We start from the raw sequence: 17,448 nt of genomic DNA, 5'->3' as shown, positions 1-17,448 counted from the left end.
TACATCAAATAGCGTATTCTGATATGTGGGCCCTGGCAAATACTGACTCTGCCAAGATGGAGATGGATTCTTTGAGAGATGAATGGGCATCTGTCTCCTGATAGAGAATGGACACTATCTCCTGATTCAAACTCTACTACTTCCCCTCTATAGCTTTAGGGTAAAAATGACAGTGGTGATGGTCGAGTAAGAGAATTATGAGGGGAGCTTGGAGCACGAAAGGATATCAAAGGATGCCTGAAACCTAAAGCTAAAGGGGTGCTAAAGGTTGAAACCTGAAAAGTTGAACTTGCAGTCAAGTACAAGAAATTATCAGAGGGCTGTCAATAAAAGACAAAACCAATGGAGTCAGAAGCACAATAAATCAAGACCAGAGTGGGAAGCAAATAGCAGGGAAGTGTGCCAAGTGAAAGCAAAAATATACCATACAAAGCAAAGTTTATGATCAATTGATTTTTGACAGAGGGGCCAAGATAATTCAACAGGCAAGGAATAGTTTTTTCAACAAATGGTGCTGGAACAACTGGATATCCACATACAAAAGAATGAAGTTGGTCCTCTACGTAGCATCATACACAAAAATTAACTCAAACCTAAATGTAAGAGGTAAAACTATAAAACTTTTAAAAGAAAATATAGACATAAATCTTCATGATCTTAGTTAGACAATGATTTCTTAGATATGACACCCAAAGCATAAGTGATAAAAGAGAAGATTGATAAGTTGGTCTTTATCAATATTAAAAACTTTTGTGCTTCAGGGTATACCATGAAGAAAGTGGAAAGATAACCCACAGGCTAGGAGAAAATATCTCAAGTAATATACATCATAAGAAACTTATATCCAGAATAAATAAAAGAAACCTTACAATTCAAAAATAAGAACACAAATATTCCTAACTCGTTCTATAAGCCAGCATTACCTCGATACCAAAGCCAGAAAAAACATCACAATAAAACTACAGACCAATATCCCATATAGATGGAAAGATCCCCAACAAAATACTAGCAAACTAAATCAAGCAGCATATTAAAAGGATTATAGACTATACCAAGTGGGATTTACCCAGGAATGCAAGAATGATTCAACATATGAAAAGCGTTCAATGTAATATACCACTTAAAGAATGAAGGAAAAAATAAATACAGTTTTATTCATTTTTATTCATCTCAATTGATACTGAAAAAGAATTTGACAAAATCCAATACCTTTCATGATAAAAACATTTAACAAACCAGGACATAAAGGAACTTCCTCAATGTGAGCATGAGCATTTATGAAAACCCCACAGCTAGCATCATATTCAGTGGTGAAAGATTGAAAGCCTTCCCCCTAAGATCAGGAACACAACAAGGATGCCCACTTTCCCCTCTCCTATTTGACATTGTACTGGAAGTTCTAGCCAGAGCAATTAGGAAAGAAAAAGAAATAAAAGGCATGCAATTGGAGAAGAAGAAGTAAAACTATCTCTACTCAAAGATGACAGGATCTTATATATAGAAAATCCTAAAGAATCCACAAAAGAAACTATTAGAGCTATTAAATGAATGCAGCAAATTTTCAGGATACAAGATCAATGTACAAAAATCAGTTCTGTTTCTATACACTAGCAATGAACATTCTGAAAAGGAAATCAAGAAAACAATTCCATTTAAAATAGCTTACAAAATAAAATACCTAGGAACAAATCTGACCAAGACTTGTACACTGAAAATTACAAAACACTACTGAAAGAAATCAAAGAAGACTTAAATCTATGGAAAGACATCTGATATTCATGGATTGAAAGACAATATTGTTAAGATGGCAGTACTCCCCAAACTGATCTACAGATTCAATTCAATCCCTATTAAAATCCTGTGCCTTTTTCTCAGAAATAGACAAGCTGATCCTAAAATTCGTATGGAATTGCAAGAGGCCTCAAAAAGCCAAAACAATTTTGAAAAAGAAGAACAAAGTTGGAGGACTCACACTTCCTGATTTCAAACTTACTATAAAGCTACAGAGATCAAAACATTATGGTCCTGGCATAAGTACAGACCAATGGAATAGAATTGAGAGTCTAGAAATAAATCCATACATCTAATGGCCAACTGATTTTTGACAGAGTTGCCAAGACCATTCAATGGGGAAAGAGTAATCTCTTCTACAAATGGTGCTGAGACAACTGAATAACCACTTGGAGTCCTACCTCACTTTATTCCTTATGGTGGCTGAATAATATTCCATTGTAGGGATATTCCACCTTTGTTTATCCATTCATCTGTTGATAAACACTGAGTTGGTTCCACCTTTTGGCAATTGTGAATAATGCTGCTATGAACATTCATGTACAAGTATCTGTTTGAGTCCCTGTTTTCAATTCCTTTGGGTATACACCTAGGAGTGTAATTGCTGGGTCAAATGGTAATTTGGTTTAACTTTTTGAGGAACCAGCAACCTGTTTTCCACAGCACCTGCACCATTTTACCTTCCCACCAGCAATACATGAGGGTTCCAATTTCTTTGAAGAAATGTCTATTCAAGACTTTTGCCCATTTTTTAATTGCATTATTTGTTTTGTTGATGTTGAGTTGTAGGAGTTCTTTATTTATATTGGATATTAATCCCTTATCAGATATATAATTTGCAAATATTTTTTTCTCATTCTGTGGGTTGTCTTTTTACCTTCTTGATAGTGACCTTTAATGCACTAAACTTTCAAATTTTGTTAAGGCCAGTTTACCTATTTTTTCTTTTGTTGCCTGTGCTTTTGGTGTCATACTTAAGAAACCATTGCCAAATTCAAAGTTATGAAGATTTTCCCCTGTTTTCTTCTAAGAGTTTTACAGTTTTAGCTCTTAAATTTAGATCTTTGATCCATTTTGAGTTAATTTTTGTATATGGTATAAGGTAAGGATCCAACTTAATTCTTTTGCATGTAGATATCCAGTTTCCCCAGCACCATTTGTTGAAAGACTGTCCTTTCCCCCATGGAATTAGTCTTGGGACCCTTGCCAAAAATCAATTGATTATATATGTGAGGGCTTATTTCTAGACTCTTCTATTATATTCCATTGATCTTTATGTCTAGAGTTTGAGAAGGATTGGTGTTAATTCTTCTTTAAATGTTTGATAGAATTCAACAGTGAAGCCATTTGGTCCTGGACTTTTCTTTGTTGGAACAGAACATGATAGACCTGTGGGACACCATCAAGCATACCAATATACACATCATAGGCATCCCAGAATGAGAAGAGATAGAGAAAAGAAGCAGAAAAAATATTTGAAGAAATAATGGCTGAAAACTCCCCAAATTTGGTGAAAGACATGAATCCACAAACCCAAGAAGCTCAGTGTACTCCAAGTGGGATAAACTCAAAGAGATCCATACCAAAGAGTCATTCAAATTGTCAAAACCCAAAGACAAAGAGCATTTTGAAAGCGGCAAGTGAGAAGAGACTCCTCACATACAAGTGGTCCTCAAAATATTAACATCTGATTTCTCTACAGAAACTCTGGGGTCCAGAAGATAATGAGATGACGTTTTAAACCGTGAAGGGAAAAAAATATCTCAATCAAGAATTTTATATCTGGCAAAACTATCCCTCAAGAGTGAAGGAGAAAGTAAGACTTTTTCAGATAAACAAAACCTGAGAGAGAATTTATTACCAGAGGGCCTGCCCTACAAGAAATTCTAAAGGGAGTTCTTCAGGCTGAAATGAAAAGACAATAGACAGTAACTCAAAGCCACAAGAAGAAATAAAGACCACTAGTAAAGGCAACTAATGTCAGTATTATTGTACTTTTGGTTTGTAACTCCTCTTTTTTTCCTGTATGATTTATAAGGCAAATGCATAAAACTATTTATAAATCTATGTTAATGGGCACATAATGTACAAAGATATAATCTGTCACAATAACAGTATAAGGGAGAGGGACAGTGATATATATAGGAGCAGAGTCTTTGTATATATTGAAGATAAGTGATATTTAAACTTGGTTGTTGTAAGTTTAAGATGTTAATTATTGTATAGTTTTGACTTCTAAACCATGTGTATTACTTTCCTATTGCTGCTGTGACAACCTACTACATACTTAGTGGCTAAAAATGACACGTATTTATTATCTTATAGCCAAAGTCTGAAGTGTGTTTCTCTGGGCTAATATCAAGGTGTCATCGGGGCTGTGTTCTTTCTGGAGACACGAAGGGAGAATGAGAATCCTTCCATTTGCTTTTTGCAGCTTCTAGAAGATGCCTGCATTCCTTGGCTCATGGCCCCCTCCTCTGTCTTCAAAGCCAGCAGCATATCATCTTCAAATCTCTCTCTTTCTGACCTCTGCTTCCATCATATCTCATCTTATTCTGACACCTCTACCTCCCTCTTATGAGGACCCTTGTGATTACATTGGGCTCACCCGGATAATCTAGAATAATCTCCTCAACTCAAGATTCTTAACTTAATCACATCTGCAAAGTCCCTTTTGCCATGTAAAGTCACATAGTCACATGTTTCAGGGATTAGGATTGGACATCTTTGGGAAGTCTTGATTCTGCCTACCACACCATGTAAATGATTGGAAAAAAATTAAATAAAAAAGGAAATTATAAAAGCAATTTCTAAAAATTGAAAACCAACAGAAATAAATGTTTTCAAGTTGGGAGCTTATTCCCACAAAGGAAAGAATTACTTCAAATGCTTTTAAAACATAATATTTTAATTATATATCCTTTGTGAGAAATACTTTAAAAGTAAAAAGAACTTCAAAGAAATCTTAAGTTGTAGTTAGTAGTCTTATTGTTAGCAGTAGTATTGGTACTGTTATTTTGAAGCTAATACAGATATATCAGAAGATAAAGGAAAAAACATAGAAACCAAGATTTTCTGTGAAAGAAAAAAGAGATAGAGATAAAATGCCAAAAAAGTTGAGGAAAACTCTATAATCATAAACATTAATTAGAATTATCAGTATGAACTCATTGTTTTTCTTTTTAAAAATGTATTTTCTCACTGTGTCCACTGAAAAGACCTAAAAGCAATGACAACTCAGTAGCAATAAACACCTTAGTGGCCAGATTGTGGCCTCTGAATGCCTCTAAGTAGAACCAGATCTCCTTGGAGAAATAGCTGATTCAAGGTCTGGGAAGGAAGTATACAATATGAGCATTGGACATTTTGTACCATAGCAAGGAAGCTCTCAAAAAAGTTCTGCACACTCCACTTCAGCGGCCCGAGTTTGTGGGTTCAGATTCCAGGCACAGACCTACTCCACTCACCAGCCATGCTGTGGCAGTGTCCCACATACAAAAAAAAATAGAGGAAGATTGGCACAGATGTTAATTCAGGGCTAATCTTCATCAAGCAAAAAAAAAGAGGAGGATTGGCAACGGATGTTAGCTCAGGGCGAATCTTCCTCAGCCAAAAATAAAAAATAAAAAATAAAAAAACAATGGGAATAATGTCTAAAAGATGAAAGAGCCAACTTGGAGACGCTTCCACTCACCTAAGATAGGACTTTTTGAGCATCAAAAAGAATAATGATTGCAATGGATTGAAACATCTAAAATGTAAAAATCCATAATTTATGTAAAAACCCATGATTTATAACGGTACCCAAAAAAATACCTCGTTGGTCATCACTAAAGATTGCTAAGGCACCTATCCATTAACACTGGACCACCAAAAGACCTAAAGGTAGGAAGGTGTGTCCTTGCTCCTGATTTCTGCCTCCAAATCATTCCTCTTCCTTTCTTGCTCAAAAAAACAGCCCCTTTGAAGTGGGTGTCATCTGACTCAACCAAGTGCTACTTTTCGTTAAAGTCATCTGTTGCTCCTGGTTGCTTCCCCTTATTCACTGAAGAACTTTAGCTCCTGGCTCACTATGTTTCTCTCACTAACTACTGTTGTGACCATTTTTGGTCGTCCAGCTCCCTCTCCTCTCAGATCCTTGACCTGTTCATTCCAATGATCTTTTCCCCCACTCCACATTAGTAATCCCATGCTCCCAGGTCATCCCCTAAACCTTAGCCTTACCAATAATTGAGGGTAGCCAGAATCTCAGCTCCCAACATCCTATTCCTGACTCCCACTGTCTTTCTTTTTATCTCCTTTCCTCTTGTACCTCCCTCCTCCAATAATTCTTTGACCTCCATCAAGACCTCTAATCCACCGGCCCTATCATTTTTTCACTATCCATCACCTCATCATTTGCCTCACTTGCTTCTTTACCCAGCTCAGATCCAATGGTCCATTACTAAGATAACTCCTTTAACTTACACCCATCAGCTATCCATTGAACTTTTATTGCAAAACCTCAACCCTGGTTAAACCCAGCTCCCTGCCTACTCTACACTTACATCTGAGCAGCATAACTTGGCTGGAGAAAAAACTCTCAATGTGTGGACTGGTCTTTTCATTTAGGCCTCTTATTCTCAAATGGGGTCCCCTGAGTACTGCCTTGCAATCCAACCACATTCCCTTATCAATTTGTCTGACCTGTCTCTGAGACAGCTATTTCAAACCTTATCCCTCCCCTCGAATGGACAGCAGCCTTTATCCACTCCTCACTGAGGTCAAAAGCTCTTGCTCTGGCCTGAGAGTATTGTTTTTCCATCTCAGTATGAACCCTGACCTTGAGCAAATCAATAGACTCTGTGCATTCATTTCCCCTTCTGTGAAATTGGAAAATAATAGTACTTATAACTTAGTTATGAGGATTAAATGGGATATTGCATTTAAAATGCTGAGAACAATACTTGGTATATAGTAAGACTTAGTAAACATTAGCAATTATTATCACCTTTTACAAAAGAAGAAACTGAAATTCAGAGAAGTTATAGAACATCTAAAATCAGCCATAGTTCATGTAGCCAGGTTCAGCGAAGGGCTGCCTGATACCTTAACTGTGGCTCTTTCTTTTATGTAAATGCAATCCTTACATTTTTCAATCCTTATTCTCTTAACATCCTGGAAGTCAAATGTTTGCATTTAATTTGAGTTCATCTCACAGACTTCAGTATGACTAGCCTTATCTCCAAATCTGGAACCACTATGCTTAAAGCCTGGAAAACCTTGAATCCTTGACCCATAACTTACTAGCTCCATGACATTGAGCAAATTTATTTAATGTGGCTAAGCCTTGGTTTCCTCCTCTGTAAAACAGGGAGGCTATGAAGATTAAATAAGATACTGTATATAAAGTGCTTACCACAGTGCCAGGCAATGCTTAATAGATGCTATACAATCTATCACTCATCTTTGAAGAAGAGAGTTTTTGTTGTAGGAGGTATTATTAATGTAGTTTTAGACAGAGGAAGTTTTAGGCAGTTAGATATTTGTGCCTTTGTATAAGGATTGATTCATTTTTTAAGTGCCACAAATGCTCTTAGTCTTTCCATAGTGGAAGTGCAACTATAAAAGGTTTCTATCAAAATTTCTTAAAAGATTGCTTCCCTTCTGAAATGCTGAGGCAAATGCAGAGATACTTTCTTTACCATGGCAGGGGAAAGGGGCTTGTGTCATACTCCTTCGTGCATTATTGATGAAATTCTTTTTATTTCTTCCCTCTGAATTTGCAGCCCACATTGCAACTGCATCAGGAAGCATCATCTTCTTCTTCACCTACCTCCCATACCTGTACCTCACTTTCAGCTACACCCAGAGGAGCCACTTCCAAAAGATTGCCTTTTGTCTCCTCTCGAATGTTGCCATGGCACTGGGAATCCGATTAATCTCCATATTTGAGACAAAAGGTGAGGCTTACCTTTCCCAAGGTAAGCTGCCTTGATGCTTTGCCATGACTGACAGGCAAAGCTGAACTTCGTTTCCAAATAAACATAACTGGCACATTTCATTCACTGTTCTGAGCATTTACAATATACTTTCAACTACGGTAGGTGCTATAAGGAACACTAAAGAAATATAGGATATGGTTCACACCATACACCTTACAATGTAGTTTGGGAGAAAAACTAAAGCATATTACTGATTTAGGAAATTATATAGACATAAAATATATAGATTTATGATTAGAAGTTCAGATAACAATTTAGAACTTTATATGTAATGTAATGCTATTTACATATATCATATTTTATTCTTATAGCCTTCAGGGTTGGTCTTCTTTCACAGGTTGGTCTAGGGGACCTTCCATCAGAGGTGTTTTGGCTCCCTTACAACTTCCACAGTTGGAAGTACAACCCCAAGTTTTCATTTGTCTCATGTCTCTGGAGTTTGAAGAATTCCTCAGAACATCTACAGTCATTGCAGAAGATTCCAGCCAATCAAAATGTAGGACCCACTGACTTCTGTGGGATTTTAGTACTTCATGAATGGAAATGTTTCACATTTCAGGTATACTAGATGATCTACTGTGAACACTTTAGCAAGTGCCTTCATTGCTCAATGTTAGCTTTTATCACCCGAGTCCTGGTTCCTAATGGCACAGCTTGGTTTGGCAGCAGATAGCAGGAATAGGAGTTGTAAATTGGATCTAGTTTGTGGGTCCCCTTACTGAGATTGGGATAATCTCCAACGCCTGGTTAGAGACATCATCTACCAATGAATTTCTTTGTTAAGTTGGAACGGTCTAAATGGGTTAAAGGTGCTTAAAATTTAGTAAAGGATGTTAAGTAGACCAGAATTTATTGAAAATGAGTGTTTTGTTTTTTTTTTTTAGTTAGCATAGCAATGATTGGACCACAATTTACAGATATTAATGGGGGAAAAGTAGACTTAAAATGGTGTATCTGATTGTTACATGTTAGTGAATGAATGGATACATTATGGAGCATATCTGTTGGAAGTTGAGGGAATTTGGTTGAGTGGCTGGATTGGATGAACTCTTAGATTTGTTCCCATGCTGAGATTCTCTTGAATCTTTGAAAGCATTCTGCCTTCGTTGAGCTTGTGATCATTGTTCCTTCCTGAAAGGCACAGGATGGCTCACAAATGCTGTGTCTACTGTAATAGCTGAAGGAAATGCAGATGCACATGATCATAAGCAGGTAGGCATCTTTAAGAATGTAATTGATGAAATGTTAGAAATCCAAGGACAATATTTTATTTAGAATTTTCATACCTTCACTGGATAGATTTTCCTGTTCATCTGACCTATCTGTTCAAATCAGATTTTAGGCCTTATAGTGAGTGAACTGATGAAACTCTTCTGTACATTTTCTCAATAAGTCTAGTGCAGAGATTTCAGTTCTAATCTAGAGCAGGAATCACTCTATACAGCATGAATCAGAGTTCTGGGTTGGAGTTAATGGACCCACTCTGTGGTTATGTGGCGGGAACATCTGGCCTCTTCTTAAAATTAGGACTTGCGTGTTTGTGGAGCAGCTGGGTTTGTCACTCAAGGCTCTCATTTATTGATTTATTTATTAATTTATTATTTACTAGATGGTTTTTAGTTTTGAAGAGGCCCAATAAATAGCACCTTTCTTCCCTCTTAATTTCTGAATCAATTGAGAAATAAACAAAGATGTCATCATATTAATACCAAAATACCCTTTTTATAACTAATTTGGATGACGTAACTTAGTGTGAGAGTCAGATGGACTTGCTGACTCCTTGCCTCCCAGTTTCCTCCTTGGGACAATCCATCTGAGACAGAATTTGAGGCAACAGACCAAACACACTGAGTCAGCTGCCTTTCACTGTTCTGGAATGGAAAGGGAAGAAGAAAGAAACAAAATTTCACCTTTCCCCTGGTTTAGGCCTTTTGACAAATTAGCTAGACCCAGTTGGCAAGTGTGGACCTGATTGCCTACCAGAAGTAGAAGTGTTCCACTTCTGTGGGAAGAGTAAGCTGTGGGGAAAGAGGCCAGTAGGTTTAGAGAAAACTCTCCTCATGGAAAGCAGAGGAGTGAGGAAGAGGCATTACCATCTAGTTATAGTAAACTGTGAGGGTGGGGATCTAGTCTCTTTTGTTTCCCACTCTCTATCCCCAGTGTCTAGACTAGGGTCTGGAAAAAAGTAGACACCCAATATGTATTTGTTAAGTGACTGAATGAATAGGACTTCCTGGCTTTCTGGCAGGTAAGTACCCTAGTCAAGGCTCTACAGAGGTGGAAAAACTGGAAGTGCTTCCTCAGGAGTTGTTACAAGGAAAGTTATCTGGTCTTCCATTTCTAATAATTGTGTCTAGATTATTCAGATCATCCCTCCTATTGAAAATAATGAAAAATATGGGATAGATTTTTAATCTAAGAACATCTCTTAAGAAAATCAAAGAGTTAACACATGACAGTAAAGAACAACTAGGCCAAAACCTTAAGGAAACTGGTGACCCCACAAGGGAAACAGAGCACCAAAGCCACTTTTGCTCAGAGGTCATTTACCAACAGGAAAATGTTGGGCTTACATCTGGATGGCCTTTCAGGGCAAGGCAGTTAGACATCAAGGCCCAGGGTTCCACCTAGGTGGAGAGCATAATAGGAGACCCTCCCCACATTAATCTGGGCCCCAGAGGGCTATATCTTTAGGATATTTAGGATCCAGAAATAAATTCTATAGTCACAGGTTAGGTTCTCTGTGACACAGACTCTGAGATGGAGTTTAGTATGCAAAATGTTTATTAGGGAATACCCTTGAGATCAACACCTGTGGAAGGGAAGAGATTAAAACAAAATTACGGAGAGCTACATTACATTCCTGACCGCCTTGAAGAGTTATGAGCTAAAATGGCCCACCTGAGCATCCTGCATTGGGCTGAAATGGCCGGGCCTTTACACCTCTGCCTCTATCAGCCATTGGATATGGGCCACCCAAGAAAAGACAAGATCTTGGGCTAGGCAGCTCTGCAGCTAAGACATCCCTGAAGAGGCTGACAGCTGAAAGCCCTCAGCCACAGCATTCCCAACAATTGAGGCAACAGCTTTCTCGAAGGGATCAGGGAAGTATCTCCGTGTCCATATACCAACCCATAGTAACTGAGAGGACCTTGGGGAAGGTTGCTGCGGTGCTGACCATATCACAGAAGAAAAAAGGGAAAAATTGCCTCTGAAGAATTATTGCAAGCTAATTTTTTGGTGGATTTGCAGTCCAGGTTCATCTTGCATGAGCAGTCCAGATTACCTCAAGCAGTGAACTGATTTAAGGTGGTCCTGGAATGATAGAGGCCCCACTCAGGTGCTTGGCAGAAGCACTTTCTTCCTATATCATGATGAATCCTCACAAATAGTTTTTCAAGGACAATAAGCAACATGGTAAAATGTAACTAAAAACATAAGGAAATAAACCACCATGAATAAGAACCAACAGAAACAAAAGAAAGTAGAAACAGATTCACAAGCGCCTCGCATTTTTGAATTATCAGAACACAGATTATAAAAGAATAATGCTCATTATCTGTTTTTTGTAAAGGCAAGCTTGAAAATATCTGCAGGAATAGGAACTGTTAAAGGTGACCCAGGAGTATGAAAAAGGATGAAATACTTTTCTGAAAAGGCAAAATACAATCAACAAAATTAAAAACTTAGTGGATGGGTTAACAGTAGATTTATTTTTTTTCCCCCCAAAGCCCCAGTAGATAGTTGTATGTCATAGCTGCACATCCTTCTAGTTGCTGTACGTGGGACGCGGCCTCAGCATGGCCAGAGAAGCGGTGCATCAGTGCGTGCCCGGGATCCGAACCCAGGCCACCAGCAGCGGAGCACGCACACTTAACCACTAAGCCACCGGGCCGGCTCTGGTTAACAGTAGATTTGAAAAAGCTGAAAAGAGGGTTGGTGAACTGGAAGTAGGTTAGAAGAAATAATCTAGAAGGCAGCACAGAGGACTAAAAAGATTCAAATATGCAAGAGAGTTTAAAAGATGTGCAGAAAAACAAAACAACACTAAGATATCACCTCATGCCCGTTAGAATGGCTATAATCACCAAGACAAAAAACAACAAACATTGGAGAGGATGTGGAGAAACAGGAAACCTCATACACAGCTGGTGGGAATGCAAACTGGTGCAGCCTCTGTAGAAAACGGTATGGAGAGTCCTCAAAAAATTAAAAATACAAATACTCTATGATCCAGCTATCCCACTACTGGAAATCTATCCAACGAACCTGAAATCAACAATCAAAAGAGGGTTATGCACCCCTGTTCATTGCAGCATTATTCACTATAGCCAAGAAGTGGAAGCAACCCAAGTGTCCCTCAACTGATGATTGGATCAAGAAGATGGTGTATATATATATACAATGGAATACTACTCAGCCATAAAAAAAGACAAAATCGTCCCATTTGCAACAACATGAATGGACCTGGAGGGTATTATGTTAAGTGAAATAAGCCAGAAAGAGAAAGACAAACACTGTATGATCTCACTCATATGTGGAATATAAACCAATACATGGACAGAGAAAACTGTATTGTGGTTACCAGGGGCAATGGGAGTAGGGGGTGGGCACAAGGGGTGAAGGGGGACATGTATATGGTGATGGACAAACAAAAATTTACAACCAAAAATTTCACAATGTTATAAACTATTAAAACATCAATAAAAATAAATAAATAAAAAGATGTGCAGAAAAGGATAAGAAGGGCTTACATACATTTAAGCAGAGTTCCTGTAAGAGAAGAGAGAATGAGGCAGAGGCAATACATTTCAAGAGATAATAGCCAAACCTGTTCCAAAACTGGATTTCAGGAAGCCTAGCAAATCCCAAATAAGATTAACAATAAGAAATCTACACTAGACATATCAACTAAAACTGAGCACAGCAGAGTCAAGAGAAAAATCTTAAAAGTAGCCTGAGAAAAGAAGACAAATTGCTTTTCAAAGGAGCAACAGTGGGAGCCTGAAGACAGTGGTTTTATACATTGACTATATAAAATGATAATAATAATAATAATAATGAAGATGTCTTTAGGTTTTTTTAAAGAGGTAGAATTAAAATACATAAGAGGAGTTTTCGAGGGAATAAAATCAGAAATCAAGGGGGTAAATACTTTCTGGAAGGAGAGAAAACATATTGATTAACTTAAGACTTCACGAAGTAAAGTGGACCTGGTAATTCATTACTGAGCCAACCACTGAAAGGCTAGAAACAGCATATAACTTTCAAACTTAATAGAGAGAAAATGAAATAACCAAAAGATTGGTTGAGTCAAAAAGAATTGGGGTGGGAAGACAAATTCTGTCACATGTCCACCTCTACTGCAAAGAAGACAGAGAAATCAGGGAACAGGAATGTCCTACGTGAGTTAGAACAATCACCATCAAACAGATGTAGGACAGGGGAAGTTTGCCAAATTCCTTTCAGCAGCACTCTGCTCCCAAACATAATTAGATAAATTGTGGAAAAAAGTAACATTTAACTCCTATCCAATCCAAACCCCAGCAGGTTTTTTTTTAATGGAACTTGATGAGCTGATTCTCTAATTTAAATGAGAGTTTAAAGGACCCAGAATAGCCAAGAACTCTTAAGGAAGAATAAGATGGGAAAACTGGTTTTACTGGATATAATGATTTATCATAAAGCAATAGTAATTAAGACTATGGTTGACAAGTAGGCTGATGAAACAGAAGAGAAAGGCCAGACAAATGCATCGTTTAATGTCAGAGATGATACTACAAAGCAGTGGGGTTCAATAAATGGTGCTGGAACAATGAAGAACCTTATGCGAAAAACTCAAATTGTACTCCTAATTCACACCAAACACAGAAATCTGTTCCAATGTCAAAAAAATCATAAAGCTTTTTGGAGATGATGTAGAAGAGTACATTCATGTATTTGAACTAGAAAAGATTTCTTTTTTTTTATAATTTTATTTAATTAATTAATTTTTTTATTTATCTTATTCCCCCAAAGCCCCAGTAGATAGTTGTATGTCATAGTTGCACATCCTTCTAGTTGCTGCATGTGGGACTCGGCTTCAGCATGGCTGGAGAAGCGGTGTGTCGGTGCGCGCCCAGGATCCGAACCCGGGCCGCCAGCAGTGTAGCGAGTGCACTTAACTGCTAAGCCATGGGGCCGGCCCTAGAAAAGATTTCTTAAACCAGACACACAAAAAAAACTAACCATAAAAGAAAGACTGATCAATTTCATATTAAAATTTAGATACTATAAAGAGAATGAAAAGAGAAGCTACAGAGTGGGAGAAGATACTTGAAACATATTTAATCTACAAAAGGCTTGTATCTAGAAAATTTAAAGAATTCATACAAATCAATGAAACATCAGAGTTTGTGGTAAAAAAAAAAAAAACGGGCAAAAAGACTTGAATAGGCAATTCATGAAAAAGCATATCCAAACAGCCAATAAACATATTCAAGTTAGAAGAAAATGAAGTGACATCTTTAAAGTGCTGAAAGAAAAACCCTGTCAACTCAGAATTCTATACTCAGTGAAAAACTAGAGAGAAATAAAGACTCTCTCAAATAAACAAGAGCTGAGAGAATTGATTGCTAGGAGACATTACAAGAAATGTTGAGTTCTTCAGGCAAAAAGAATATCACGTCAGGGCCGGCCCCGTGGCTTAGCGGTTAAGTGCGCGCGCTCTGCTGCTGGCGGCCCCGGTTCGATCCCCGGCGCGCACCGATGCACTGCTTCTCTGGCCATGCTGAGGCCACGTCCCACATACAGCAACTAGAAGGATGTGCAGCTATGACATACAACTATCTGCTGGGGCTTTGGGGGAAAAAATAAATAAATAAAATTATAAAAAAAAAAAAAGAAAAAAGAAAAAAGAATATCACGTCAGACAGAAACTTGGATCTACCCAAAGAAATTAAGAACACTGAAAATGGAAAATATAATTTATTTAGTATTTTATGGGTTTTTTACTCTAAAAGAGAACTGACTGTCTAAAGCAATAATGGTAGCAATGTATTGTGTTTATAGCTTATATAAAAGTAAAATGTATGACAACAGTAACAAAGGGAGAGTGAGAAGAATTGGGAATCTATTGTTGTAAGGTCCTTACACTACACATGAAGTAGTATAATATTATTTGAAGATAGACTCTAGTTAAAGACCTTTATTGTAAACCCTAGAACAACACTAAAAAAATTTTAGAGGTACAAATAATAAATCAATAGTGGAAACAAAATGGAATCATAAAAATATTCCCCCTTGGGCTGGCCCCCATGGCTTAGTGGTTAAGTGCGCGTGCTCTGCTGCTGGCACCCCGGGTTCGGATCCTGGGCGTACACCTACGCACCACTTCTCCAGCCATGCTGAGGCCGTGTCCCACATACAGCAACTAGAAGAATGTGCAGCTATGACATCAACTATCTACTGGGGCTTCGGGGAAAAAAAAAGGAGGAGGATTGGCAATAGATGTTAGCTCAGAGCCGGTCTTCCGCAGCAAAAAGAGGAGGATTAGCGCAGATGTTAGCTCAGGGCTGATCTTCCTCACAAAAAAAAAAAAAATATTCCCCCTTAATGAAAGAAAAGGGAGGAAAAAAGTAACAAAAGTTTGGAACAAATAGAAAAGAGCTGGCAATATGGTAGATTTTAATCTAGACAATAATCACATTAAATGTGAGTGATCTAAACATGCCAATTAAAAAGAGACTGTCAGATTGGGTAAAAAGGCAAAACCCAACTAAATGCTGCCTACAAACATCAAGATAGGGATGATGTTGTGGTGGGGGTGTGCTCATTTAGGGTTTCTAGGGTGATTGATTTGAATGGTGGTTTTACACATGTATTTTCTTTGTAATTGCTTGTTAAACTCTATTTTATGCACTCTTTGGTATGTATATTCACAATAAATATAGTTTGCTGGTAATCAAATGTCTACTGAAGTGGTGAAGGAGCCTTGTCTCTTTCTTCCATTTGGACACTGCAGACTTGCATTGAATGAGGATGTACCTGGCTTTCATGAGCTAAGTGTACTTAATGTTTCTCACAGCTTTGGAATCAGTCCTGAGGTATACAAGATCTGTTTATAAGCCACAGTGGAAAGCAGAGCTCTTAGTTGGCACATAGACAGACACAAGTCATAGATTCTCATCCCAGAAAGGGCTTCAGAGGTCATGCGGCCCCTCACCCTCACAGCATGGCCTGTGGACCAGCAGCATCAGCACCTCCAGAGAGCTGAGCTAGAAATGCAGACTCTTGGTCCCACCTAGTCACACCTAATCAGCACAAAACCCCCCAGTGATCAGTGAGTTCTTTAAAGTTTGAGGAGCACTGATCTAGCGCATCTTGTCTGCTCACCAGTATTCAAATCTTTCCTGTGGTGTTGCTAGTTTCCACTTCCTCAACCCTGTCATGTGGCAGCAGATGCACAGTATCTTGGATGCTTTAAATGAAAAGTTTAGCCAACTTGCATTCAGGTTAGACACTTGGCATCACAGAGGATACTTATCTCCATCCAGAAATTCACCCCAAGCCCTTCCTTAGTTCTTTCCTTTATTCATGGAATATGTATGTATTGAGTACCTGCTGTGTATGAGGCCCTGGGTCAGATGTTGGAGATACTGAGATAAAAGACAGTCCCTGGCCCCAGAGACTGCACATCCTGGGACCAGAGATAGGTGAGCAGATTCACAGTGTAGAGGGGACCTTCTATGATCAAAGTAGCACAGGGTTCCCCAGATGCACTTGGGCTGGGCATATAACCCAGACAAGGAGAGTAAGTATACGTTCTTGCTGGGTAAGGAGATACCTGTGCTGACTTTTGAAGTAAGAATTAGCCAAGCAAAGAAGGTGGGGGAAGAGCAGGAAGGGCTTTCCAGACAACATGTGCAAAAATGTGGAGATATGTCTTGGATGACCAAATTTATACCTCTTGGTGCCCATGAAAGTACTACTGTCTTTTGGCAATAATAAAAACATTTTATCTAATGGGAGAAACTAACAACTCTAGCTTTCCCCTTTCCTGTGCCTATTGTTTGTCCCTTCATGCCCCAGACACAAATAGTCCAGTCTTGTCATTGGCCCAGTCACCAACTGTTTGACTGGAAAGTTCTGGTAACTTTTCTCTCTTTGATGTGGTGACTGTTTTTCTTCCTTTGGAACAGGCACAGGCATGCAATGGAGGAACATGGGCAGTGTAAGTGGAAAGTTTAACTTCACTCAGGTGCTGCTGATGCTACTGCTGGACTCTTTCTTATATGGCTTGTTGGCCTGGTACGTGGAGTCTGTCTTCCCAGGGCAGTATGGTACACCCAAGCCTTGGTACTTCTTTGTCATGGTGAGTACTGATGCTGCTGTTGTATAGACTGACATTAGACTTTTTATAGCTTTTCATCAATGTTCCTACCCCTCTTGGTGGAGTCCTGATAGAAATCTCAAACTCCAGGAAATCTAAGCTGTGTTGTCTAACCTGAGTTCACCCTAATCCTATCAGCTTGTGGTTGCCAAGGAAGCGTAATTAACGAGTCTGTTTCTCTGACTCTTTCCCCACTTCTGATGCCCTATGCAGAGTCCCTCCAAGAGAGCCTGCGGATGTCTTACATGTGCCCCCTTGAATGTTAGGCCCCACATTCTCCCACAGGACACCAGCCCCAACCTA

General features: G+C 38.5%; 1 protein-coding gene across 1 annotated transcript in view; it reads left to right on the top strand.

The window, feature by feature from the left end:
* Nucleotides 1-17,448, top strand: part of LOC131422039 (ATP-binding cassette sub-family A member 17-like) — a 123,367-nt gene that overhangs the window by 42,181 nt on the left and 63,738 nt on the right. Inside the window, 2 exon segments of the mRNA XM_058568892.1 lie at nt 7,560-7,733; nt 16,955-17,127. Coding sequence (XP_058424875.1) covers nt 7,560-7,733; nt 16,955-17,127 — 347 coding nt within the window.

The sequence above is a fragment of the Diceros bicornis genome, chromosome 26, assembly GCF_020826845.1.
Source record: "Diceros bicornis minor isolate mBicDic1 chromosome 26, mDicBic1.mat.cur, whole genome shotgun sequence".
Taxonomy (NCBI): Eukaryota; Metazoa; Chordata; class Mammalia; order Perissodactyla; family Rhinocerotidae; genus Diceros; species Diceros bicornis.
Note: the sequence above shows the minus strand (reverse complement) of the source record. Positions and strands in the feature narration are given on the sequence as shown.